Source organism: Pleurodeles waltl, chromosome 3_2 (genome assembly GCF_031143425.1).
Source record: "Pleurodeles waltl isolate 20211129_DDA chromosome 3_2, aPleWal1.hap1.20221129, whole genome shotgun sequence".
NCBI lineage: Eukaryota > Metazoa > Chordata > Amphibia > Caudata > Salamandridae > Pleurodeles > Pleurodeles waltl.
The window spans coordinates 13147585-13173659 of NC_090441.1; the positions used below are offsets into that span (position 1 = coordinate 13147585).

General features: G+C 43.4%; 1 protein-coding gene across 9 annotated transcripts in view; it reads right to left on the bottom strand.

Annotated features, from left to right (window-relative positions):
* Positions 1 to 249: 249 nt before the first annotated feature.
* Positions 250 to 26075, bottom strand: part of SYNRG (synergin gamma) — a 361082-nt gene continuing 335256 nt past the window's right edge. For 7 of the 9 annotated variants that reach the window (XM_069226579.1, XM_069226585.1, XM_069226584.1 and 4 more), the window contains 3 exons: positions 20749 to 20859; positions 8446 to 8481; positions 250 to 4270 (listed from right to left, as the gene is read on the bottom strand). In XM_069226579.1, the coding sequence (XP_069082680.1) occupies positions 4139 to 4270; positions 8446 to 8481; positions 20749 to 20859 (279 nt within the window). In that variant the 3' untranslated portion in view covers positions 250 to 4138. The remainder of the gene's footprint in view (positions 4271 to 8445; positions 8482 to 20748; positions 20860 to 26075) is intronic. The other 2 variants (XM_069226580.1, XM_069226586.1) reach the window with 1 other exon arrangement.

Sequence of the window (26075 nt, forward strand, 5' to 3'; positions counted from 1 at the left end):
ATAAATGTGGAAATTTACTCATTTCATCTTCATTTCTTCACAAAACCCGAAATATATATGGAAAAATACAGATAAAATTAGCAAAATATAAATATGGATAAATACAGACAGAAATGTCAAAAAAAAAAATACCATAAAACCGGGTGCCCTAATTATAAAATCCTCTTGGTCCGAGTTAGCTCAGAGCAATTTGGAACCAATATGCTTATACTAAAACGTGTACTTTTAATGATCACAGCACCCAAAGTATTTAAGAAGCACATTGTTTATTAAAATATAAAGAACACAGTATGTGAGGAAGCATTAAAATAGAACAGCATGAGACTTGTTACTCAAACAAACACAGTACAGTGTTGCTACCATAACGTCTGCACTACTCGTACAACACAGCAAATAACCTATTTTAGACCTAACAATATTATTACTGCAGGAGAAACAACTTTCCATTTTACCTAAACTAATGGATTTAAAGAGAGCCCAGAGCAGCAAACCACCAAGGAAGGAAGGTGTTTAAGGGAAAGTTTGAGGCAAATTAACAGGTTAGCGACAGCAAGATGCTGTGCCTTGAAATGGCTCTTAGAAAAACGTTTGTGTGCCTTTCAATTGGATGAAACAGTATTCAGAAACCTTTTCTGTGGCCCACAGACAAGAGAATGCAGCACAGGCAAGGATTACTTTGTCTAACCATTTGCAGCTGAACAATAGCCAGGTACCAGCGTACAATTCACAGGCCTCATACACTGGGTACTGTTGTGTATAAAAAAAGGCTCTCTGCCACGTAACCACCTTATATTTCCTACCAAAACCTAACCAGTTATCACACATTCTTTTGCTTGTTCTCGTCCGGGTAGATTTTGAAGCTCGCATGCCCGCTGTAGCAACTCCCTAGTGGCCAGGCTCAGAAGTGGCTGAGTCCCCAAGCTCTGTCGTGCAATCTCACATTAGGATGTGGTCAAATTAATCTGCATCGTGTCCATCAGATACCCACCATTTTGCTCAGACGCATGCAAACTTGGAATGTTTTTGCCTCGTTTTCTGATCGACACCACCCCCGCCCTTCTACCCCAAAGCAGGACAGAAAAAATAACCCACCTAAGAAATGGGAAGTTAAGGAGAACAAAAAGAGAAGGCTGAAGAACTGCAGTGCACAAATGAAATGCGAGATTACTGTAGGGTCACGCACATAATATATTGTTATAAAAGACTCCTTTTTGAGCGATCCGAAACTTTGAAAATACACACAAGTGACAGCTGCAATAAACTGGGCCCATGCCAAAAAGTAGTAAATTTAGCGGTTTCTAGAACCAGTCCTCCTTGTTTTATCTAACCTCCCACCTTAGAATGGGAGAAGAAAGTGCCAGAATAAATAACACATAAAAACATGCGAATAACGTATATCAAGTTTTCAAAACAAACAAACTTTAAGCAGTGTATCTAACTTATAGAATTACCAGGCAATGTGTTTTTCATTTAAGAGCACTAGACTGAAGAAAAAGACCTGCGTAGCAATCGCAAATGAAGCAGAAATATTTTTAAAAATAGAGACTTGTGCAATAATTTAAAAAAAGGACCCGTTTAAATTCCATCAATTCAAAACAACGTACATAAACACAAGACTCGCGTTTAAAAACACATTACCTAAACCCAAACAGCACAGAATGGAACGTATAGCTTTGGGCATTATATACGGAATAATACGCCAGTTATGTTCAGATCATAGCTGATCACACTTTCAGTAGCAGCTGGGACGTGCATGCGGAAATGAATCTAATTACGGCCCGACAAAAGGTGGAAACAGTAAAGGTCAAAGCATGAACAGATCATTGTCGACCTGTCCTCAATTAGGCAACAGCAGACTGGGTCGTACAGGCCTCCGCGTGGCAAACACGGTAACCCTGGTTACAGTTTCCAGGACACGCAGAGCCTGCTTGGGAGATGGCTGGACGCGACGTGAACGGAGACGTCACGAGACGCACAAGTGGACTTATTTAGTGCTCGCATCTTCTGCGGATAAAGCATTTGCTTTAGAGCTGCCATGTCAAGAAAGGTGCACCACCGCAGCTGGCGTTACACCCTCTTTTCCGCGGAACGAGGGACCCTTTTCAGTTCCTAGCACACACGGCAAATTATCAATTCATAAATAATATTTTCGGGGAATTTCAGAATTTGGTTCGCTGTACCTCGCCGTAAACAGAGGTGTCTGTTGCGCAAAACCAGATGCATTATATAAATAGAGTCCTTCCAACGCAAGGTATACACATGGGGTATTTTTAATTAGTTGAGCCTCCCCTGCACCTGATTTAAAAAGTCCTTAAAGAGAGACTTGGTATGGTTGAAAAAAAAAGGTAAAAGATTATTTTATTTGAACCCGTCTAGTCAAGGCAAGCCTCAAAAGGCTACTTCCCGAAAGTGCCCCTTCCCTTAATCAGATGGACGGCCAGCGCCGTTCCCTTATAAAAGTGCAGCACGGAATGTTTTATCCTAGAGTACTTGGGCGAGGCATGGAGTCCTGAGGACACTGAGCTGTTTCCCTTCTCGCACCAGCCGTTCACCGTCACTGATTTTCGCTTGCCAACCCTGTGCTTCAGACATGAGCATGACATCTGGCTGACATGTTTTATGAAATATTAACCCGAATACCATGTTGGAAAACAAACATCATTACACCTGGGAGTCAATACAAAATCGTTAAGTAAACTTTCTCAACTGCACCAGTGTTTCACCGCAAAACGATGCCAAAAATGCAGAAGCTGTTCTTACTAAACAGAATTTGGTGACTTATCCGTTAGAGATTTGAGGATGCTATGCAGCCAGATCACTACATTTTGCACTCTAGTTTAAGGATATCCTGTCCATTTAGAATACTATAGATAGACAAAAGAATATGTAAATACATGATGAGTAAGTATCAGGTTTGTTCAGCCCTCCCCCCGCCCAAAAAAGCAACTTTGAAATTGGACAGGCAAACAGCAGTCTTTTAAACAACCAGGCCAGCCTTCAGAGTCAGCGCATGAAAGCTACAGGAACAATAAATCCTTAATAAATAAGACGATACATTTTCTCACGCGCAGCAGTGGCTCACACCCTTATAAAATAAACAGCGACTCCTAACCTAGATTTGTTTGTCTACACTTGGGGCTCTGTACAGTGCTGTGTACCAGCAGATGCTCAAGACAGTCAAACTATTCTGCCTCACTTATGGAACAACAGGTCATTAGCAAATGCAATGTCTTTTTTTGATGTGCTGAAGCACATTACAAGTCTAAAATGAAATAAAATCCTTATTAAAAGATACAGACCAAGTAGATATCATTTTTAGTTCATTAGCCTACTTGCTGAACATTTTATTCTTATATCTTAGCTCTGTGCCAGGATACCCTCCCAGGTGATGTGTTCTCCAAATCACTATAAAATATCTACATGTAGATGCTGTGCTTGCCCTTTCAGAAGCAAATTGGAACCCCACAGACCATCTCAACTAGTTCTTGAATGGAAGTTAGATCAAATGTGTACTCGAGAAGTCCAACCGAGCCAAAGGAGTCAGCTACAAGAATACAAGTTACATGGAGTATTTGCAGATACTCAAACCAGTAACTCTGCTGCCACAAAACTCCTCCCAACAGCTGTCCACAGCGCAACCTTAAAAGTTTCTATAAATCAGCTGGAGAGCCCTGTATGAGAAGGAACATTTGGAAACCCTTCCTGAGCCCAAAATTAAAAGACCTATTTGAAGAGTCGCAAATCTAGATACTGTCTTGACTGGAGAGTTCTCAATCTGGAGAACATCATTAGAGAGTGATCAATCTGGGGATATCCTGATTGGAGCGCTCACAATGTGGAGCTGTCCTATTAGGCAGGTTCCAAACCTGGAGTCAGTACTCACTGGAGAGCTCCAGTCTGAAGTGACCCTAAGAGGAAACAATCCAGCTCCTATTAGGCAGAGTTGACTGCCAACCATTGGCCCACACTTGTAATGCTGATTTCAAGCAGTCTCTGCATGGGAACTTGCAGTTGCAACAGGATCCGAGAATGCCAGGTACATGATGCAACAGCTTTAGAAATCCTTCATATTTCGGTTCCACCAAATGACTTTTCACCAAAATGTTTTTCTTTCCTCGTCGATATGCACTGTACATCTTCACAGCAAGTCGGGCAGAATGAGGCCTGGGGGTTTGGGCTCAACACAGTTGATCCAAAAGTTGGCACAGCTTGCATGGTATTGGTGTCCACCATAGGCCAGCTTGAAGTTATCAGTCTCAGAATTGAAGGCCTTTATTAAAAAACAAAACAAAAAAAACAATAATTAATCTTCCATATTGGGACGCATTTGCACCTTTAAAAAATGCTTATAACCTGCTGTTTCAAGTTAATATAGCAATAACTACTTCTACAATAAATAAGACCGACACGTTTTTTTAAGAAACATTCAATAATATATTTACCAACTACAAGACATTCCTAAATTCAAGTAAGAAACCCGGCCCAAGTCCTGCAGCATATTAAAGGTGGGTGTTTATAATTTGGCTCAGCAGCAATGAGCTTACTTGCAGCCGGCAGCTAGTGAGTGCCAGTGAGCTTCTACATAAGCAAATAGCAAAAATACAAAGGCTTGCCTGTTACTGGTCCAAGAAGAGACTACTGACCGTGCAAGAAGGTAAGCCTATAAACACAGGGCCTAAGTAAGGAAATAAAAGCCCCAAAGAAACAAAGCCTGTGCACCATAACGAAAGGTACTGTGGTGAGCTGTTGCACGCCAGAAATTTCTTGGGCGGCTAGCGAGAGAAAACACAGGCACATCAAGCATGAAGATAAAAGGCATGCCGACCTATGATAGATTGACAAATTGTTAATTTCAGGAGCAAGGCTAAGAATGCCAGTTAGACAGCTTTACGTAACTGGGATACAGTTGAGGGCCTAAAAATGATGGAATATGGGAGGAGGGACGGAAGAGGAATAACAGCCAAGTTGCAGCATTGCCACTACTTAAGTTTATCTTTGTTAGTTAAGAATTTTACATGTGCACATCATGAAATGAATGTAATAATGACTGGTGATTTTTTTTCCCAAGAATAGACTACTTGATCCTTTCGAAATTATTCTAGGTTTTATGTACCATTGGCTACATGTTAAGCGTTTTTAAGGCCACTGGTGAACTTGCTATCCAAGTTGGCGATTTGTATGTTTGTGTAAAAAAAACAAAAAAACACAGAAACATGTTGAAACAAACTAAATGGTGAGTTTTTTTTTCTTGAATCAGGAAATCTACACCTTCCTATCGTATCACTAAAACACAGTGGGAAATACCTACACAAGTATTTGCACCCATGTATGTGGTATTTGTAGAGTGCAGACCTAGCCAAAAGGCAGCAGAAAACTATATAGGGTCAAAGACTAGCATGAGTGATAAAAGTGATAAAAGAGGTAACTTGGTTGTGGGCAGGTAATGAATTGTGATGATGTGTTATTCAAAGAAGTGAGTCAACTTTTTCCTAAAATTGCACATCATTGGGGCAGTCTTGATAGATAAGTGAATGTTATTCCTGATTCTGGGTGCAGAGATATAAAAGGCCTGCTGCCTTGTTTTTTTTCTTTTTAGTAGGTCGAGCGCACAAGCGCTTTGACCTATTGTGAGTATTGTGGGCTTTTAACCATGCCCATCTAATGCCCATCACTTTCATTTCCTCTCGGGCTTGCCTTTTAAAAATCAGTTGATGTCATTAGTAAATATTTCACGTTTTGTCCCGCCTTGAGGCTGCTTTTGTCATGCTGTGCAGGCTGCCCATGTTACATGGATTATTGCCCGATTGCGGATATACTTCAGCAAGGGTGAACTATTTATTTTTTCTGTCTCTCCCCTCTGTGCTGCATGGCGGACATGGTGCTCACAGTGCGAACAAGCACAACAGCGTGAACTCGATCAGAGGTATTGGAGTGCTGGTCATATTGTTCATAGTTACCTAATCAAAGTAATTTCTTGTGGCTCTTCCCTTAAAAACATTTGGAATTGGTAAATGCTTTTCATAAAACAGAAATCCTCAAAGCAAAAGCAGCTCTCCCGGCACAACAGGAGAGCAGATACTACAAAATTCACTGCACTCAGGAAACTCGCCCCATAAGGCTTTGCAGGGCATTACTTTTACAAAACATTTTTGCTTATAACTCAGCCTGTGGTGGTCCTAGGACAATGGGACTAAAAATATCTGCTCCACCACTCACTAAGGCAAGTTTTATTTTAAGAGGTCAAGCTATTTTTAGATGCCACTCGTGGACAAAGAACAGGTGTTCTGTTCAGTCAGAAACTGAATTAGCAATTAGGATGCCTTTAAATCCTATTCTTGTCACATTTGCTCTGTGTTCAGAGACAGGGGTCAAAAGTCAGTTTGTCTTCTTGCATTGCAAATACTTTTCCTTGTGACTGCAGAGTTTCAGGATTTTGTAAGGTGAACTGTCTGACCTGTGTGTAATGAAAGGCTTTTGGTATGAGGTTTTACTTACACACAACATTTATATAACTAAGTCAACTTTACAAACATTTCAAAATATATTTCAGTAGGTGTGAAAGACCATTTTTTCTACTTCTGTCTGATGGAAAAAATATTTTAATAGAATGAAAAAAAAGTCAGAAAACGTTATTTGGTTATGTGCAAATTATAACTTTTCTGAAACCCAATTTTTACAGATTATTGTTAATACACTATATAGTTTTATCAGTAAAGATGCAAGTTAGTGGGAAGGTTGTTGGACATTTCTTGGAAATTTACTGGCTGTAATTGACGGTGCGCTACCACATCATGCTTTAGTAATATATTTATTAAAAGTGAGTGTTTAAACATAAACTTAGAAACACTCCTTCACTGAAGGCAAGCTATTAGTAAACTAAGACGCAAATCGTGCACAGATCATGTGTACCCTATATGTGGGCTAGATTTATTCTACATGGATCAAACGTATTGTATTTAATCAAGCAAAAGAGGATTTTTTTTTTTTTTTTTTTTACAGCAAAAATGCTGAACTCACATATTTGAAGTTGCACTCAAATGTGACAACGAAGAAAAAGGTGACTGTAAAATACAGTATTTGCCTAGGATCACACAATTTGAGACCCGTTTCCGGGTCAAGTACATTACAGTTAGGTCGAGTAGATTATTCAAGCTACTCGACCTGCAGGTCTAGTAACATATTTAGGATTTTTTGAGGCCTACCTCCCAGTAAGCAACTACAATCCTTTTAACAACATAACGATAATAAACGGTGTTTATTTTCATTCTGTTAAATGGGCGGGGTCACGGGAGATGACAAGGGGCAATGCACTGTGCACTCCCCCTCAGTGTGCATATATGTTTGGCCAGCTATCTCGGGCCAGCCAAACACACATGTGCACTGTGCTCTCTCCAACCCAGCACTGTGTTGTCGGGCTGGAGAGGGCAGGCATAGGTTACCAGTCTGCCTGGCAGTGCTCTGGCCAATCCTAACGCTGCTCTGAGCAGCGTCAGTATAGGCCGCAGGGCAGGCTGGGAGTCTGTGCCTGCCAGAGGTGACCAGGAAAAAGGAGTTGCATGGCAGAGCAGGTAAGTTTTTATTTTAATTTTAAATTAAATGTTTTTGTCCCCTCTCCACGCTCACCCCACTGCACTCCGCCCCTTTACCATGCAGCGAGCCGCAACTGGTGACACACCTATATTTTGAAAAGGAGTGTGATAAAATGCACATATTGCAAGATTTTGGGGGAATAACATGTATTTTGGTGCTTATAGCAGCAAAATCCACATCACTTCAAACATCATACCCTTTCCCCCTACTAAATTCTGTCAGTTTTTGTTTTACTGGTGCTGTAAACTGCATAATTCAGATGCCTATGCAAACAGGGGTTGCTCAGAGGTTGGAGTATAGACGTCCCAGATAGGCTACTGGGGACTACTTTTACAGATTATTTCTATTTATTCATTTTTCCTTTCAGTGTTCGTTTTATTCTGCGTGTCAGGACACTGACCAACATTTTGGTGTCATTTTTATTTTACTCCACCGGTCAAACCCCCACCAAACATCGAAATCATAACCACATAAGCTAATAGCTGTACACTAGTAATAACTGCAGACAGAAAATGTGAAGCTGATATAATTAATTCAATGAGAAGTACAAGGTGCATGCTCTGTTGCAAGATCACAATCTAATAATTCTGAATTACACACCCAACAAAATTACAAAACGGTTGTCGCTCCCAGTGTGGTAGTGGCATGCAAACAAGCACAGATGAATTACAGTGCGCACACATCTATTAGTTGATTGACTCTAAGATGTTACAACTACATGAATGACAAAGAGAGGAAGGTGTATGATTGGAGACATTTGGAATGAGGTTGCCGGAGGCCAAAATCACATTTGCATTCCACAGTCATGTAGGACGAAAAGGCCAAAAAAGGATGGAAAACACTATTGGTTCATACTTTTTTAGGAGGCTCCTCAGCAGGTTTTTCTTCTTTCTGAAATAACGTTTAAAACCAAAAGTCAGCAACAATCCAGACGTCAAACAAGTGGCCTGACAATACATCCCCGTCTGGCCGTGGTTCTCGACAGCCCTTCAAAGGTTTTACAAAGTCTACCTCAGTGTAAAATGCTTTACAACGCCACATGTGTAAAGTGCCATGATATCCCACTATGTACCTCCATTTGAGCACCGTTCTTGCCCTTGTCGTTCCTTCTTTTAAGACATTTTAAATACACAGCTTTTTTATATTAACAAAAACTGCAAAAACTGTTTTTAGTTGATTTATATATTGCCCTATGTCTTTTTTTTGTTTTTGAACTGTAAAAATTAACGGTCAATTTGTAATGTTATGTTGAAGACTGATGGGTGTTAAATATTTATTTCTCTCCCCATAATCATGAAATTGTACTTTTACTGTTGTGCTTTCCCACCAGTGTAAACATGTTGATTCTCAAATGTCCTCTCCTATTGCCTGTATTTCCTTACAAACAGAGGTGCCTCCTTCCACTGTTAATGTTTATATGTACTTCTCTGTAAGTTGCTAATCGAGCCTTTATTTACTTCAGAGGCGCTTTGGATTTAGAGAGAGGCCCTGGAAGCGGAGAAAAGACCATATAATTAAATGACCTGGTTTCTTAAAGCACTGTCTTCTCATCAGTTCACATTCTCATTCTAGCTGTACAGTGCAGATAGGATATGGGGCATTTCTAGGCTCTGAACACCTGGATGCATATGGTCTGATGGAGATGGGTATAAGGTGTGAATCCATGCTGGCAGAATCCTTGCTATTAAAACCATGTATTAACTCTGGCCATTTCACCAATTGGATTGCTGTATTAATGCCTAATCCACTCACTTGGTGTAGCTGTTATGCTGTGGATATCTGTTAATCATGTCTCCACGACTGTAAAGGTGAGGGCTAGAGTAAATCATTTAACTGTGCATAAGGAAAGGAAATCTTTTAGAGCCTTTTTGTGATTTCAAAATGATTACTGACCCAACCTAGATCCAGAAAACCTATAGTCCTATTACATGACTGTCTGTAATGAGAAACATCTTCTGCCAATCTGTAGATTCTGGAAGGGGGGAAGCTGCATTGAGCCTAAATCGGTTTACACTACATAAATACGTTAAGTATTAAGGCATAGGTAAAGAAACATTAAAACATGACATTACGTTTTTTTCTTGGTGGTCTACTACATCAACAAATAATTGGGCGTTGATCTGTGAGTCCCAAAAAGCACAGACAGGCATGTAAAATACCTTTTATCATTAGAATCTCCCAATGCAAACGTAGAAAAAAGTAAGGTAAATTATTATTATTAGGATAATGGAAAAAAAAGAAAAATCGATCTGAAGGAGCATGCGGTCAGTGGAAGGACACTGGCCGCAAACAGGAAGCTGTACTAGGTTCATGCTCTGCAGCACAGACCATACTAAAACCCCAGGTGCAAGCAAGAGGCTCCGACCAATAAGAAGCAAGAAAACAAGAGTGATGTAAAAGCCAAGTGATGGGTTTTGCTCTTAACCCATTTTAAGCTTTTTTTTTTTTTTTGTTAACAAAACGGTTCGCCAACAGTGCATGCACACAGTTTCAGGCGAAAGCTAAAAATGATCCACATTTAAATTTTCACAACTACTTGCCTTTTTTGAAATTTATTTTTGTAGGGATTCCACTTTGGGTTTGATTCCCCCAAATATGTTGAAAAATTATCTGTGGTATTTCAAATGAACAATTTTGGCAAACATATGATTTTTTTTCTGATTACTATATCAATTGCAGGCTTCCTGGAAAAAGCCGACAGATTTCTGTGGATGTCAAATTAAATGCCAGTACTGCTTGCAGGGTTTATCTGACAGATTCAGAAGAGCATCTGTTGTACATGTTTCCATTCGACTTGTAGGCCCAATAAAACATGCAGCTGTTTTGAAATAGCATAGTCTAAATGGGCTCACTTGTTTATGTTTTAACCACTGGATACAGCTCCCAAAACTTGAAGGCACTTCAACAAGGCTGATATTATGCATAGACATAGCAACCTACAGTCTCTTAGAGTTCCTGCACAGCTAGGAGGATACATTTAAAGTTGCCATAGGATGGAGAGGCACATTATTCTGTTCAGAAAAAGGGCAGCAACCAGATATTTTCCTGAGGCAATGGGCAGCAACTACTATAGCGAATGTGGATGTTTTTCCAGAATGGTTAAGCAAGAAAATGCCCAATTTCTAAATGTGGCATTTTCGAACAGACAATCTAAAAAACTATTCTACCAAAAGATGTATTTTTAAAGTGTGAGTTCAGAGACCCCAAATGCCACATCTCTATCTGCTCTCAATGGTAAATTACACTCTAGAGGAATTTAAATGAAATCACCATGTTAACCTATGGGAGAGATAGGCTTTGCATTAGTGAAAACCGAATTTGGCAGTATTTCACTATGAGGACATGTATAACACACCAGTACATGTCCTACCTCTTAAATACACTACACCTTGCTCATGGGGCTACCTAGGGCCTACCTTAGGGGTGACTTACATATAGTAAAAGGGAAGGACTGGGCCTGGCAAGTGGGTACACTTGCCGGGTTGAATTGTAGTGCAAGACTGCACACACGGACACTGCAGTGGCAGGTCTGAGACATGTTTACAGGGCTACTCATGTGGGGGGCAAAATCAGTGCTGCAGGCCTACAAGTGGCATTTGATTTACAGGCCCTGGGCACCTTTGGCACACTTTACTAGGGACTTACCAGTAAATCAAACATGCCAATCATTGAAAACTTATCACCAATACAATTTAGACAGACAGCATATGCACTTTAGCACTGGTTAGAGGTCTCCCCTGTACTGTAGCTACTGCCTGCAGAGACACCACTGCCGGGCCCTCATGTGGCAATGTGCCTGCATGACAGGGAAACCAGCAGACCTAAGAATTGCAAGGCACTCAGGTCTCAAACTCTTTCGCCTGACTGGAAAGACGGGATCTCCTGGTTGTCTGTTATCCTCAGTAGAGGAGCGAAGGCACAGAGAAGGGTGGTGTCCAGTACGACTACGAATTGGAGTCATTGGGAGGGTCGCAGGTGAAATGTGGGCTCATTAATCGAAAAGCCCAGGTCGAACATGGACGCCGTTGACCGCAGTTGGTGCAACACCAGCTCTGGTGAGTTGGCTTTGAGAAGCCAGTCATCCAGGCATGGGAAGATCGGCACACTCGACCATCTGAGATGGGCTGCAACCACAGCCATCACCTTGGTGAAGACTCGAGGTGCTGATATCAATCCGAAAGGTAGTATCACAAACTGGTAGTGTTTAGAACCCACCATAAATCGCACGTACTTTCAATAGGACAGACGGAGAGGGATGTGGACATATGCATCCTGAAGGTCCATTGACACCATCCAGTCTCCAAGCTTCAGCACCAGTAGAACTTGAGCTTTGGTCAGCATCATGAACTTCTTTTTAAGGAAGAAATTCAGGCACATGAGATCTAGAATAAGACACAGGAAACCATCCATTTTCGGGACCAGGAAGCAACATGCGTAGCAACCTTGGCTGATTACCTTGTCTAGCACCAACTCTATAACTCTTTTCAGAAGGAGAGCTGCCACCTCTTGCAGCCAAGTAAAATGACTGGGAGGTGGGGAAAAGGGAGGAGGTGGGATGGAGGGCAGAACCTGAAGAAAGGGAAGGGTGTACCCTTTTTTCCTGTTCTGAAGGACCCATTGGTCTGAAGGAACCCTCCAGGCTGGAAGAAACTGGGACACCGTCCTCCCACATGCTCCATGTGGGATTGGAGCGACAAACTAGCCCTGCTTTCCTTGAGGCAAAGGGAAAGAAGAGGAGGAGGAGAGAGGTTGCAAGGTGGATCCAGCAGGGAACTCCATGGCCAGTTCAGTGGAAATATCCAGGCCAGTAACTGATGATAGGCCCTGAAAATCTTGCTGGGGATCCTGTTCTTGGTCATCATAGAGGAGACATTCCACAGGGTATGAGTCCATACTAAAAGGTTCATGGAGGCATGCTTGGTAAGTCTCTATTTCAAGTAGCCTTTGTGCTTCTCTATAGGAGTGAAGCAGGTGTTTAAAGTCAGTCGTGCAGAGGCGGTGGTGAAAGTGGTGGTGGTGGCGGTGCTGGCCATGAAGATACTTGTGGCACCAAAAACCTGAGCGCTCGATCGAAGCAGGGCAGGGGTGCCAGATCTGAAGGTGCCGTGGCAAATATTGGCTGAAATGGCATGAACAGCAAGAGCCATGATTGAGATGTCGAGCCCGAGGGGGCTCTGTACGATGTTTCCACCTTTGCAAATATGATGTACATGGAATTAAAGAATGCCACTTGAACTGAGCCCAGAGTCAGGAATTTGCAGTATGGCAGCATCAAAGGCTCAGGTGTAGGAGCTGGCACCAAAAGTTTTGTGTGAGGTGTAGGTCTGTCCAGAGCCGGTCCTAGCAGAGGAGCAGGGCTGCACGAAGGATCCTCAGCTGGGATTTCAACCAACTCTGATTCCAAGGATGAATGCCATTTGAACATTTGTAGGAAGTACCTTTTGAGTGCTTTCTGAATGTTTTTGTAGTGTCTCCTCTGCTTGGTGGTCAAGGAAGATGGAAAACGGGAACAGCGTCATGAATGTTTCCGGCATCAATGGCCCGAGCCATTGAGGGCTTTTGCTGCCCGCTTACTGATGGCCTTGGGGTTCATACTGAGGCAGGAAGTACAAGTTCTGGTCTTATAGTCGGAGCCTAAGCAGCACAAACAGATCGAATTGAGTTTATGATGGACAATTCCTCACAATCCCTACAGGGTTTAAAACCCAATTTCTTAGGTGGAGACATTAGTAATGCTTTTTATAATTTTATGTGAGGAAAATTTCTCAGAGATCAAAACTCTAGATTCGCATCAAAGGTCCGGAAGAAAGAACAGACAATGACACAGGGCAGGCTCTTTATGGAATCTGGGATGTTGCCTGATGTCAATTCTAGGGCTGACTGAGAGCAACGCCCTCTCTACTGGTGGCATCAAGACTTTGAAGTTTTCCGGATCCAGTCTGACGCCTGGGGATTATTCTACAGGTGAGGTATCTGCAGGTAGAAGTATCCATTAGAAGGCGAGTTTATAGCCTTGCTCAACAATCTGAAGAACCAGAGGTCCAGCAGTGAATGAAAGGACACACTTGTCCCTACAGGCCGCGCATAATTCTTCAAGGACGAGTTCATGCTGGTTTGGTGGTGGTGGTGGTGGGGGGGCAAGGAAGGAGGCGGAGTTAAACTGCTGTTGCCCTTGACAGCCTTTGGAGCTGTCACAGCCTCTGTAGCTGCAAAATAACTATTGTCTGATGCACTGGCTGCGAGGGCTGGTGCTGGGGAATGGTTAGACCTGATAATATCCCCTTAACTTGCAGTACATGTTTTGAGTCAGCCTTCATGTTAAAGAGGCAAGCTACATGAAAAATCATATCCATAGGTTTGGCCTGAGTATCACCTGAAAAGCCTTTGGAAAGCATCCATCATGTCAGCAGATGGCCACAGAAGAGGCCATTAATCGCATCACTGAATCCATCAAGCCCATCTCACAAAACGTCTGTTAAATGGTCACAAAGGTGGTTGTGGAAGTTAAAAGGACCAGTTGCATCATTTCTCACAAAACATGCGAGTAATAGGGCAGAAGGCAAGTTGCATCCAGGAAATAAAACAGCAGTACTCCATAAAGAGAAGAACGTCTTTCCCACAGCCTCAATCTTTTTAGACTATGGCCCTCATTATGACTGGCGGTCTTCAAAGAAAACCGCCAAAGCCGCGGGCACCAGAAGACCGCCAGTGCTGGTGGTCTTCCAACCACTATATCACGGGTACTGGCGGATTTCCGCCACACTTTAGTCAGAAATCAGGCAGTAGTCGTGCTGGCAGGCAGAGGCCCTCTGGTTCTTCCCCCACCGGCCCCGCCAGTATGACTCCACCAGCCATATTATGACAACAATACGGCCTGGCGGTGTCCTGCTGGTGGGGCACTGCCCACAGTGGAAGCATTCCTTCCCTGCCGGACGACCTTCTCCGGAGCAGGTAAGGTGATCGCTTGACAGGGAGGGGAGTGAAGGGGAGGGACAGGGGGAGGGGAAGTGGGGGGTGAAGGGGGGGGGGGGGGAAGTGAGGGGGTAAACAGGGTGTTGTGTGTGTCAATGTGAGGTGTCTGTGTACCCACCACACTCATAATGTAGCGGTCTGCACCGCCAGCCTGTAGGCAGTGGGACCGCCACATCTACCCTGGCAGTCACAGGGTCATACCCATGTAGGAGTACAGGGGAAAGAGTCTGGGCTTGGCTAAGAAGAACCCTGTGCAACAAGACTCTCCATGGAGGGGTGGGCTACCAAAACAACAGGACCCCAGGAGCCAATCAATGGCAGCAGGTAACCTGGCAGTTTACTGCAGGTGCAGAAGCAGGCTTATTCCAGACGACCAAAACGAGATCTATCAACTCTTCAGTAAAGGAGAGAAGTGCCTCCATAGTAGAATATACCATCAGCAGGATTTCTGTGAGTAGGTTATCTTTGTTGTATTCTACCAACAATGTAAAAGCATGGCACTTCTCTGCTTTACACAGAAGTTCCTCCATTTGGGGGGCAGAGCGTTTTGAGGAATGGCTTAATGATATGTCAGATGTACCAATATCCGTGCTCAAAGTGGAAATCAGATGGGCTGCCTGGCTGCTGTAATTTTTGTTAAGACAGACGATGTTGGGTATCTAAATGCCATCTGAATCTTAGCAAAAAAGCCCTTTAAGCCTGCCTTATTATTTGTCACGAGGCAAGGTCTGTAAGGGGAATCCTCCTACTGTAGTGCATAATGCCAGGATCTGACCAGGATAGACTTTTTTTGGAAAATTAATCACTTTCTTCAACCTATCCGCAGTCCGCCCAGGTCTTCGTTAGAGGAGGAGTTCAGCTAGCTCCGGAACAATGTCAGAAGGTGGTGGAGCAGGGTCATAGGCGGCTGAGGCTAATTATGGGGAATGGACCAGTCAATTTCAAGACTTCTCAGCTCCCCGCACAAAGGAGAAGCGACACTGCAAGGCTGAAGGCTCCCTCTTGTGATGCTTCTTGTGCTCTTTTCTGGGGATGTTCTCCTTGTCATTGGAGGAGGGCTATTTCAAGGATTTGCTGATTGAAAGATAGTCAAGGCAGGGCCTGGATCAGGACTAGTGACAGCCCCAAAGTTTGTCTCAGGTTTGTGCCACAAAGAGCTTCATATCAAAGTCCTTGATGGTATTCATGAGCACAAGGCCTACTTTTCATCACAGTCCTTGACAGTATTCATGTGCACAAGGCCTACTTTTCAAAAACATGAAGTCATATTTGGCCCCAGGAACCAAAATCAGATGTGGTGTGGAGCAGAGGATAACATCTGCTTGTGGCAAGATCAAAATGTCTTTAAAAAATGAGGTTTTCAAGGAAGAAATCCAGCGAAAACACCGCAAAAAGATGCTTTTGGTAGGAAATGTTCACAGGAGACAAACTACAGATCAGTGCCAAAGGATGTGAAAAAAGGGGCCTAACATCAGTGTGCAGGTGTGGCACCACATATGGCTCTGTGATGTCATACCCTGATGGAACCAGAGCTAAGTCAGATCCAGTGGGGCGCATGCAGTAGGTTTAATAGGTGAGGAATCTGCAGTTAGAGACCAAGGCGCTGGGAGATGAGTCACCTTCATCTGACCAGTGCAATCTCTGCACCATGAGAAGCGCAGCGATGTCTGAAATACAGCAAGTCTAACTAAAAACAAGGATGTGTTTTTAAATAGCTAAACAGGCAATAAAACATGGTCATCAAGTGGTATGATGCTACAGAATCAATACTGAACCTCGTTAAATATTGATTATAACAGTAAGCTGTAAAATAAACTATGCCAGTCACTCAACCTTGTGGAACTCTTCTTTGGAGGACAGGTGGTTGGTTATTCCCTTGTTTTGTGGTGTTAACGTAGATAAGTTCATAATTTACCTGTTTTGTTAGGTGCATGTGGGAATAAAAAGAAAGGCTTTGGCTTTCAGTGGGGATCCAGACAAAAAGTTTGAAAATTGTATTTCTAGCTAGGAGTGAGGAGAGTAAAATGGTTTCTCTTGTTGATAAGGTTATCGCTATATGCAGACATTTAAATGAAGGAGCTTAAAGGTGTTATTTGTGCATCAGTGCAGATGAGATGTAATCAATCCTGCCCAGAACAGACATAACCAATTATGTATTATGTTTAGCTGCTGACTGGGTGAGCACCTTTTGTTGAAAACTCCCTAGGTCAGCAATGATGGTACCAGCTCCTGAATTGTTTCCTCCAGGGCCTCTGAAGGTCTAGACTTTCAGGATCTTCATGGGCATTGACACAGCTTTTGTACATGGCTTCTGTAAGTACTTCAGAGAAAATAAGCTGTGGGGCTGTAGTCTTCTGTGTCTTTCAGCTGCCTTTCATTGGGAAGAGGCAGCATTAGAATCCTACCTTTGAGGTGTCTGCGTCTGTGTACCCGCCACACTCATAATGTAGCGGTCTGCACCGCCAGCCTGTTGGCATTGGGACTGCCACATCTACCCTGGCAGTCACAGGGTCATACCCAAGTAGGAGTACAGGGGAAAGAGTCTGGGATTGGCTAAGAAGAACCCTGTGCAACAAGACTCTACATGGAGGGGTGGGCTACCTAAACGACAGGACCCCAGGAGCCAATCAATGGCAGCAGGTAACCTTGTAGTTTACTGCAGGTGCAGAAGCAGGCTTATTCCAGACGACCAAAACGAGATCTGTCAACTCTTCAGTAAAGGAGAGAAGTGCCTCCATAGTAGAATATACCATCAGCATGATTTCTGTGAGTAGGTTATCTTTGTTGGATTCTACCAACAATGGAAACGCATGGCCCATTTCTGCTTTACACAGAAGTTCCTCCATTTGGGGGGCAGAGCGTTTTGAGGAATGGCTTAAGGATATGTCAGATGTACCAATATCCGTGCCCAAAGTGGAAATCAGATGGGCTGCCTGGCTGCTGTAATTTTTGTTAAGACAGACGATGTTGGGTATCTAAATGCCATCTGAATCTTAGCAAGAAAGCCCTTTAAGCCCGCCTTATTATTTGTCACGAGGCAAGGTCTGTAAGGGGAATCCTCCTACTGCAGTGCATAATGCCGGGATCTGACCAGGATAGACTTTTTTGGAAAATTAATCACTTTCTTTAACCTATCCGCAGCCCGCCCAGGTCTTCGTTAGAGGAGGAGTTCAGCTAGCTCCGGAACAATGTCAGAAGGTGGTGGAGAAGGGTCATAGGCGGCTGAGGCTAATTATGGGGAATGGACCAGTCAATTTCAAGACTTTTCAGCTCCTCGCACAAAGGAGAAGCGACACTGCAAGGCTGAAGGCTCCCTCTTGTGATTCTTCTTGTGCTCTTTTCTGGGGATGTTCTCCTTGTCATTGGAGGAGGGCTATTTCAAGGATTTGCTGGTTGAAAGAAAGTAAGGCAGGACCTGGATCAGGACTAGTGACAGCCCCAAAGTTTGTCTCAAGTTTATGCCACAAAGAGCTTCATATCACAGTCCTTGATGGTATTCATGTGCACAAGGCCTACTTTTCATCACAGTCCTTGATAGTATTCATGTGCACAAGGCCTACGTTTCACAAACATGAAGTCATATTTGGCCCCAGGAACCAAAATCAGATGTGGTGTGGAGCAGAGGATAACATCTGCTTGTGGCAAGATCAAAATGTCTTTAAAAAATGAGGTTTTCAAGGAAGAAATCCAGCGAAAACACCGCAAAAAGATGCTTTTGGTAGGAAATGTTCACAGGAGACAAACTACAGATCAGTGCCAAAGGATGTGAAAAAAGGGGCCTAACATCAGTGTGCAGGTGTGGCACCACATATGGCTCTGTGATGTCATACCCTGATGGAACCAGAGCTAAGTCAGATCCAGTGGGGTGCATGCAGTAGGTTTAATAGGTGAGGAATCTGCAGTTAGAGAACAAGGTGCTGGGAGATGAGTCACCTTCATCTGACCAGTACAATCTCTGCACCATGTGAAGCGCAGCGATGTCTAAAATACAGCAAGTCGAACTAAAAACAAGGATGTGTTTTTAAATAGCTAATCAGGCAATAAAACATGGTCATCAAGTGGTATGATGCTACAGAATCAATACTGAACCTCGTTAAATATTGATTATAACAGTAAGCTGTAAAAGAAACTATGCCAGTCACTCAACCTGGTGGAACTCTTCTTTGGAGGACAGGTGGTTGGTTATTCCCTTGTTTTGTGGTGTTAACGTAGATAAGTTCATAATTTACCTGTTTTGTGATGTGCACGTGGGAATAAAAAGAAAGGCTTTGGCTTTCAGTGGGGATCCAGACAAAAAGTTTGAAAATTGTATTTCTAGCTAGGAGTGAGGAGTAAAATGGTTTCTCTTGTTGATAAGGTTATCGCTATATGCAGACATTTAAATGAAGGAGCTTAAAGGTGTTATTTGTCCATCAGTGCAGATGAGATGTAATCAATCCTGCCCAGAACAGACATAACCAATTATGTATTATGTTTAGCTGCTGAGTGGGTGAGCACCTTTTGTTGAAAACTCCCTAGATCAGCAATGATGGTACCAGCTCCTGAATTGTTTCCTCCAGGGCCTCTGAAGGTCTAGACTTTCAGGATCTTCATAGGCAATGACACAGCTTTTGTACATGGCTTCTGTAAGTACTTCCGAGTAAATAATCTGTGGGGCTGTAGTCTTCTGTGTCTTTCAGCTGCCATCATTGGGAAGAGGCAGCATTAGAATCCTACCTTTAGAAGCACTTTAAGCATTATCCAATTTTTCTAATTTAGTTCCCAGCTGGATGCCAGAAAATGGCACATCTCTTAAACCTGCAATATTTTAAGTTGAAGTTTATGCTTTCCTTTACATAATAACTTTACTTTTATTATTCTTCAGGGTAAGGGGGGCAGTTGGTATCTTAGTGTGGCTCTGGCTTAGTCAGTCTCGCTCAAAAACAAGGGAGAAAGAATGATACATTTCTTGCTTCAAGACGAGTATCTGCTCTTTGCTGACTTTAAGGGCAAAGGCGCTTGGTGTGCAGAAGGACAGGGAGCAAACTGGTAATGCCCACATGTCTGCTACATATCCCTGCCCACCTGTTTGGGCCTAAGCCCAATGTTGCTAATGCATATGAGGCTCAGTGTTCTTTCCTGTGGTTTCAGTGACCTAACGTCTGGCATTCTAGTCCCTGGTTTTTTTTGCAGCCACCTCAGTGGAATGGTTTCTGCTTGGTTGCGAATTATGATCAGCCTTGAGCACTGTCCTTCAAGGAGCTAGTATTGATAATGGATTTCAGATGCAGTAGAATGTCTATTCATTCCCTATACTCAACCATGTCTGACAGCAATATCTACTCAAACAGTGATTTGGATTTGTAGGATACTCAAATGGGAAAGGCACTGATTGTCAACAGTCAAGATTCTGCTAAAACCAACATTGCCTGCACATCAGCAGAAGTTGGTGAACTGGACCTGTTGCATGTTTAGGTGTTCCTCAGTGCTAAAATGCCATATTTTATGTTCCTTGGTTCTGGGGTAAATGGAAGTGAGTTCTGTGTCTATATGGTGTTCAGATTATCACAAAGAATTTATATCTCCTACTGCACATTAGGGTGTAGGTTTGTTTCCTATGTTCTATCATTATTAAACTGTTGAGGCGGTGCTCTACAGCCGGTCTCAAAGCTTATTGATAGTACTTGTTTAAACTCACTTAAGCTAAAAACAGGGATGTTCTCCATTCTATCCAGAGATTTATGAAGTCCCCACAAAAATAAATATTGGGCTGGTGGGAGCTGTATTCATGTAGCCCTCCTGAGATATATATTTTTTTACATGAACAGAGGTTGTATTTTGTCACAATACCACTGATGTTGTTTTGATGCTAACCACCCCCATACACACACACACACACACACACACACCCCATAGCTTCACTAGCCCAAACATACTGCCAACTACATCACACCAACGAGCTGCAAGCAGGGAGAATCGTACATGCCCACAGATTTTTCCACAGGATCTACCAATAAAGGAGTAGGAAATATGTGAGGCATGCACGTTAACATGGGTAACACTCTTTTCTGCTGTGTATTCTAGACAATCATAATTATGAACAAACTTGAATAACAATGTGTTTACAAGAAGAACTAACATTAAGGTTAAAAAAGTAAAGTTAAGACAAACTGCAACACTAGCTACTTCAAAGGTTACCCTACTTACTTTACTTCTGGAATCCACATTCAAAAGACAAACACCACATGCGAGATTCTGGGCGTTTTTTATCCCTGGACGTAGCATACAAGAAGAGAAATCTAGGGCGCTTTCATCTGGCTAGAGAGACAACAAAAGATAGATCTATTTTAGTCCAATTTCCATACATATTCTTATTGCACAATATTCTGCTCATTAGTATGCACAAAAATTCTAGGGCAAATGAATGCAATGGAGCATTTAACCCAAATCTTAATGGAAAGGTTCACATATATTTATTTGTTAAACTTAGCACCACACATTTCAAAAACAGAGAGGAAGGGAGCGGACTTTCCCATGCCACAATTTTAATTATTCATCATTTAATTATATTACAAATCTCTAGTTACCAAGTCACATGGTTAACTGTTCTCATCATTGACAAGCTGGCCAATTGCTTATTCTGTGGTGCACTGCGATGTGTGCACACTTGACAAGGTGTCTAAAAATGATCATGAAGTCACAGGCTTGTATACTGCATATATTTTCTATTGATAAATACTCCACCCAAACCACAAGGTAGGTTTGCCATAATGCCTGCCTCCAGTGCTTGGCTATTGAATATTTTTACAGTTCTTCACTGCCCTTGGTAAATCCTTCTTACAAGAAATTATTTTCAATTTAGAGGTCAATCTCTTACAGTAGAAAGCTTTCTTTTTGTTCATAGTTTCATAGCACCCTTCTAGTGCTTCCTAACAGCACAGCATATATACACATTACTCAGAACCCTTTTTGCTAAACCTGGATTATCAGTTTACGTGCAAGTTTAACTTGTTGTTGACATAGAAGTTATAATTTTTCAATATCTTTTGTGTAGTGCTGAGCGCCTTTTAGTTGTTCATAAGACAGCTATTTCCTTCTACTGAAATCTGTATTTCAGGTCTGAGGGGAGCACAGTGAACTGAAAGTGCTTGTGGCTGGCTCACCATGAACCGCAAGTAACTTCTGTGGGCAGGCAAGACAGGAATATGGAAATAAGTGTCCTGCAAGTCCAACGCTACCATCCAGTCACCTAGGTCCAGGGCAAACAAAACCTGGACCCAGTGGAGTGAGCATGTTGAACTTGTCCTTCTTGAGGAAGACACTGAGGGATTGAAGGTCTAGGATAGGGTGGGGGCCCTTGTCCTTTTTGGGCACCAGAAAGTAGATGGAATAGCAACCAAGACCTACTTCTGGCATGAGAACCCTCTCTTGGCCAAAACAGCTGTTACTTCCATGCCCAGACCGCAGGCTCCCTGCTCCACGAGGTTGGTGGATCCCTAGCCCTCAGACATGCAAAGGCTGGGCTGCATGCCCTGCACGGTGACTGTCCAGGAATGAACACGGTTTGAGGCCCCTACGGTAGCCATAAAAGGTGGCGACAGACAGAATGAGGGGGACAAGGAGCCGCAGCAAGACCCAAGGACCTGGCCATACCATGACAATCCTTGAAGTGCTCAAGCGCAGAGTCTGCTATGTCTCTGAAGAGACTGCTGCCATCAAAGGGCATGCCCATCAAAGTAGTCTGGACATCCCTTGAAAAGCAAGACATCCTCAACCAGGTGTGGCGCCACAGAGAAACTGTTGATGAAACTGTTCTGCTCAGTGAGTCAGTCATGTCCAGTACAAAACGCACACCGTACTTTGCTGTGTCTCTCCCATCAGCAACTGACTAAGAGTACAGCCCGGGGTGGGGGTGTTGCGTCAGAAGGCTTGGGTCTCAAAGAGAAGAGCGACTCCAGTGGGTAATTGTCCTTTTCAGAGGAGCTCTTGTGCTGGGTTTGGACCAGGTACCCAGTAGGACATCCTTGAGGGCTTTATTAAAGAAGAGCATGGGTTCTGAGGTGGAACCTCCAGGCTGAAGCACCTCTGTCATGAGGTTAGTCCTGACTACTACCAAAAACAACTCAAGGTTTAAGACCTCAGCTGCTCTTCTCATCACCATGGAATAGGAAGCTCCCTCCTCTGTAGCCACAATAGGGGGAGAAAGCATGCCAGTATCCGGAAAAGCATCCAGTCCGCTGACCTCACCAAAGTCTGTACTCTGTTGGTATTCTAAAGGGTCCAGTGACTTCTCCCATTCCTCTCCATAAAATAGCCCATAAGAAAGGGGCTCAGGATCAGACATAGTCAGCACTGTACAACGCCCATCCGGGTCCACGTGGGAGTCGGCAATGAGAATGGGTATGGTGCCGAAAGTGGGTGTGGTGGTGCTGGTACAGGCGCTGGGAAAACTCAGACATGGTTGCCCCTTCAGCACCAAAGCCCCCATTGTGGAACCTGAAGCGGCCCCTTCCAACTCCACGGGGCCCAAAGGCTTCCCAAATATGAGGCACATGGTCTGATAAAATTCTCGATGTTGTGCAGGGGCTGCTCCGGCTCCCAGAAAATCGGGGAGGTGTGGAGTCGGCCCAGGTGCAGGTTCCTCAGCAGAAGGCCTAGAGCACCAATGCTCCCTTGTTTTGTCAGCCAACGGATGAGGAGAAGTTGAAGAACACTTTGATTTCTTGCTCTTCTTCTTGTGCCTCGACTTAGCCGATTGTCCTGAGGACTTGGAGTGGGACGACGAGGATGGAGGACTCCGCAACCGCTCCCAGGACCTTCCTCTCAACCAGGACCTTGCGTGGAGTCAAGCGTCATGCTGCCATCAGCTTCAGAGACTGCTTTTTCAAAGCCTTCCGATGCATGGCCCAACACTCGGAGCACGACTTCGGATCAATGTCGTGCTCCAGGCACCAAAAACACATGAGGTGCAGATTTGTCATTGACATTACCAGATGACAAAACCCACAGGGCTTAAATCTGGCTTTCCTCAATGACATCCTTGACGCACCAGGAGTAGAAAACTCGAAAACATATTTTGACAAAAGTCGAAAAATGGGTAGTCAAAAATTGACTGGGGTAGCTCTATTCGGATCGGTGCTAGCTGATACAAGAAAGAACTGATGTTGGCACACCAGGGTAGCGCCCACATAGGACTTGCGACATCACATCTGGTGTGGAGGCCGCTGCCGGAGCCGATAATTGCACCTAATGACACGCAGGGATACTGTAAATTAAAAGGTAAGGAATTAGTAGTCTCCATTAGATAAATTTAACAGTCAGGCATTATTGTTCAGGTATTTTTGTGCTGCGGTTAGTTTTAGATTTTGAACAAGTACAATTTTAATTTGTAAAAAAAAGTTACGGCTCATTTGAGCTTTTGTAGATCAATAGCAACCAGAGTGATGCAGCTAGACTGAAAATCAGAAACTTAAACCATTTGTTTATAACTGCAAAATTATTAGACTCTGAAAACGTCAGTGGAACAGTGTTCTTGTTGACTGTAATTGTTGTCAAAAGCATAGGAAAATGCTTTGTATTCTTCTCCATTTACTGAAATAACATTAGTCCTTTTTCTGCTTTCAGGATAACACCATCAATAATCCAATCACCATACAAATCTTCTATTGCACTGACCTCCTCAACACTAATTCCCTGCTACATTTCAATGCAAATTTGAAGCATTTAGTGTACAGTGTAGCTTAATGGAAGCAATTACAAAGTATTTTGAGCTGGACACCTTTAGCTTGTAAGGGTTAGAATGTTACACAATTTTGCAAAACTTGTTTCTTGTGGAAACAAGTGCAGTTTTCAGTTTTAAGGGTGCTACAGTAAAGATATCATGTTTAAATACCTTTGTTGGTTCTCTTTCTTTCAGTTAGATTCAGGTGTACTGCCCCTTGACAAACACAGTAAGGAGAAAACACCAGAGAATACTCTACCAATATTTTGCCACCCTTTCAACTTGCCCTCTTGCGCAACTAATGGCTGGTATGCAAAGACAAAAAATTGGGAAGGAAATAAAAGGTTACCAAGAAATGAGTGAAGAAATCAATGGTAACTTTGTAAGAGTGATCTTCTAAATGATTTTGCATCATCAGCGCCAAGATACCCTCCGTGGTGAGTTGTGGAGTATACAAATACCCATAACATAACGTATATTCTGGATAACATTTTAGGAACTATAAATTGATGGTGATGAGCCACAATGGGTATTCTCTATAGGTGTGAGGGAGTAAAAGTATAGCACATCATCCTATTAAAGAGAGGTGCATTTTAACGGGCAAGTTATTTACATTCAGTATTGCCCTATCTGGTAGAGACAATATCTAATTGCAGATTCCTTACCTTAAAATTTCCCTCAGGAGTCAGTCTGTATACAGACATTTTTCTTAAGCAGTACCCTAGCATGCCGTAAGGTGGTGTCGATTGGCTCGACGTCAGTAGTCAGCGTAGTCTGCGCTGGATATGACGTCACAGGCGCCACGCCGTCGCACTGACGTCAGATTCTTTTTGCGACTTTCCACGCCAGAAGTGCTGAGCCATGCAGAACACTGAACAATGGTGCGTCACAACTGAGGCCCTCCAAAAAGGGGGTCCCTGTCTCTAGAAATAAGTTCACAGAGCAGAGAGATGGGTGGGTCAGTAAGGAGTCTGCCCCTGCCAGGCAGTAGTGTGTAGTGAACATGTGCAGAGATACCCACCACTGCCACCTGACAGATGTCAAGGACTGGAATGCTAATGCAGGGTCGCAGTTGTGCGCTGGTAAAATGAGCATGCAAACCTTCAGGTGGTTGCTTCTTGGCCAGTGTGTAGCAGATTTTAATACAGAGTACATCCCATCGGGAGATGGTTCGCTTCTGCACTGCCTGAAGGATGTTGGGGGGGGGGGGGGGTGTTTAAATGTAGGCAAGGAGATGGATTGGCCTACATGGAAGGGCCTGAACACTTTTAGCAAAAAAGGAAGCCCTAGTGAGAAGCACCACTTTGTAAGCATAGAAGTAAAGGTAGGGGCTTAGAAGACAATGCTTACAGCTCACTCACCCTGCAGGCAGATGTAATAGCCACAAGGAAGGATGTTTTCAAAGTGAGAAGCCCGAGAGGACAATTGTCGAGAGACTCAAAAGGACCGCACATTAGGAATGTCGGAAACCGAATTCAAATCCCATTGGGTCATAATGAATGGAGATGGAGGACACAAATGAGTAAGACCTTTAAGGAACTTAGGGGGTCATTATGACCCTGGCGGACGGCGGTAATTTGGGGAAAGGTACTGCGAACAGGCTGGCGGTACCTTTTCCCAAATTATGACATAGGCGGTTTTGTCCAAGCCAAACCGCCATTGTACCACTCCGTCCACCAGGGTGGTAACAGCTGTCGGGCTGGAGACTTCGGTCTCCAGCCCGGCAGCCGTCACAATCCCAATTATGACCCCATCTACCGCCATGATTTTCTTACCGACACGAAAACCATGGCGGTAGGCACTATGCAAGCCA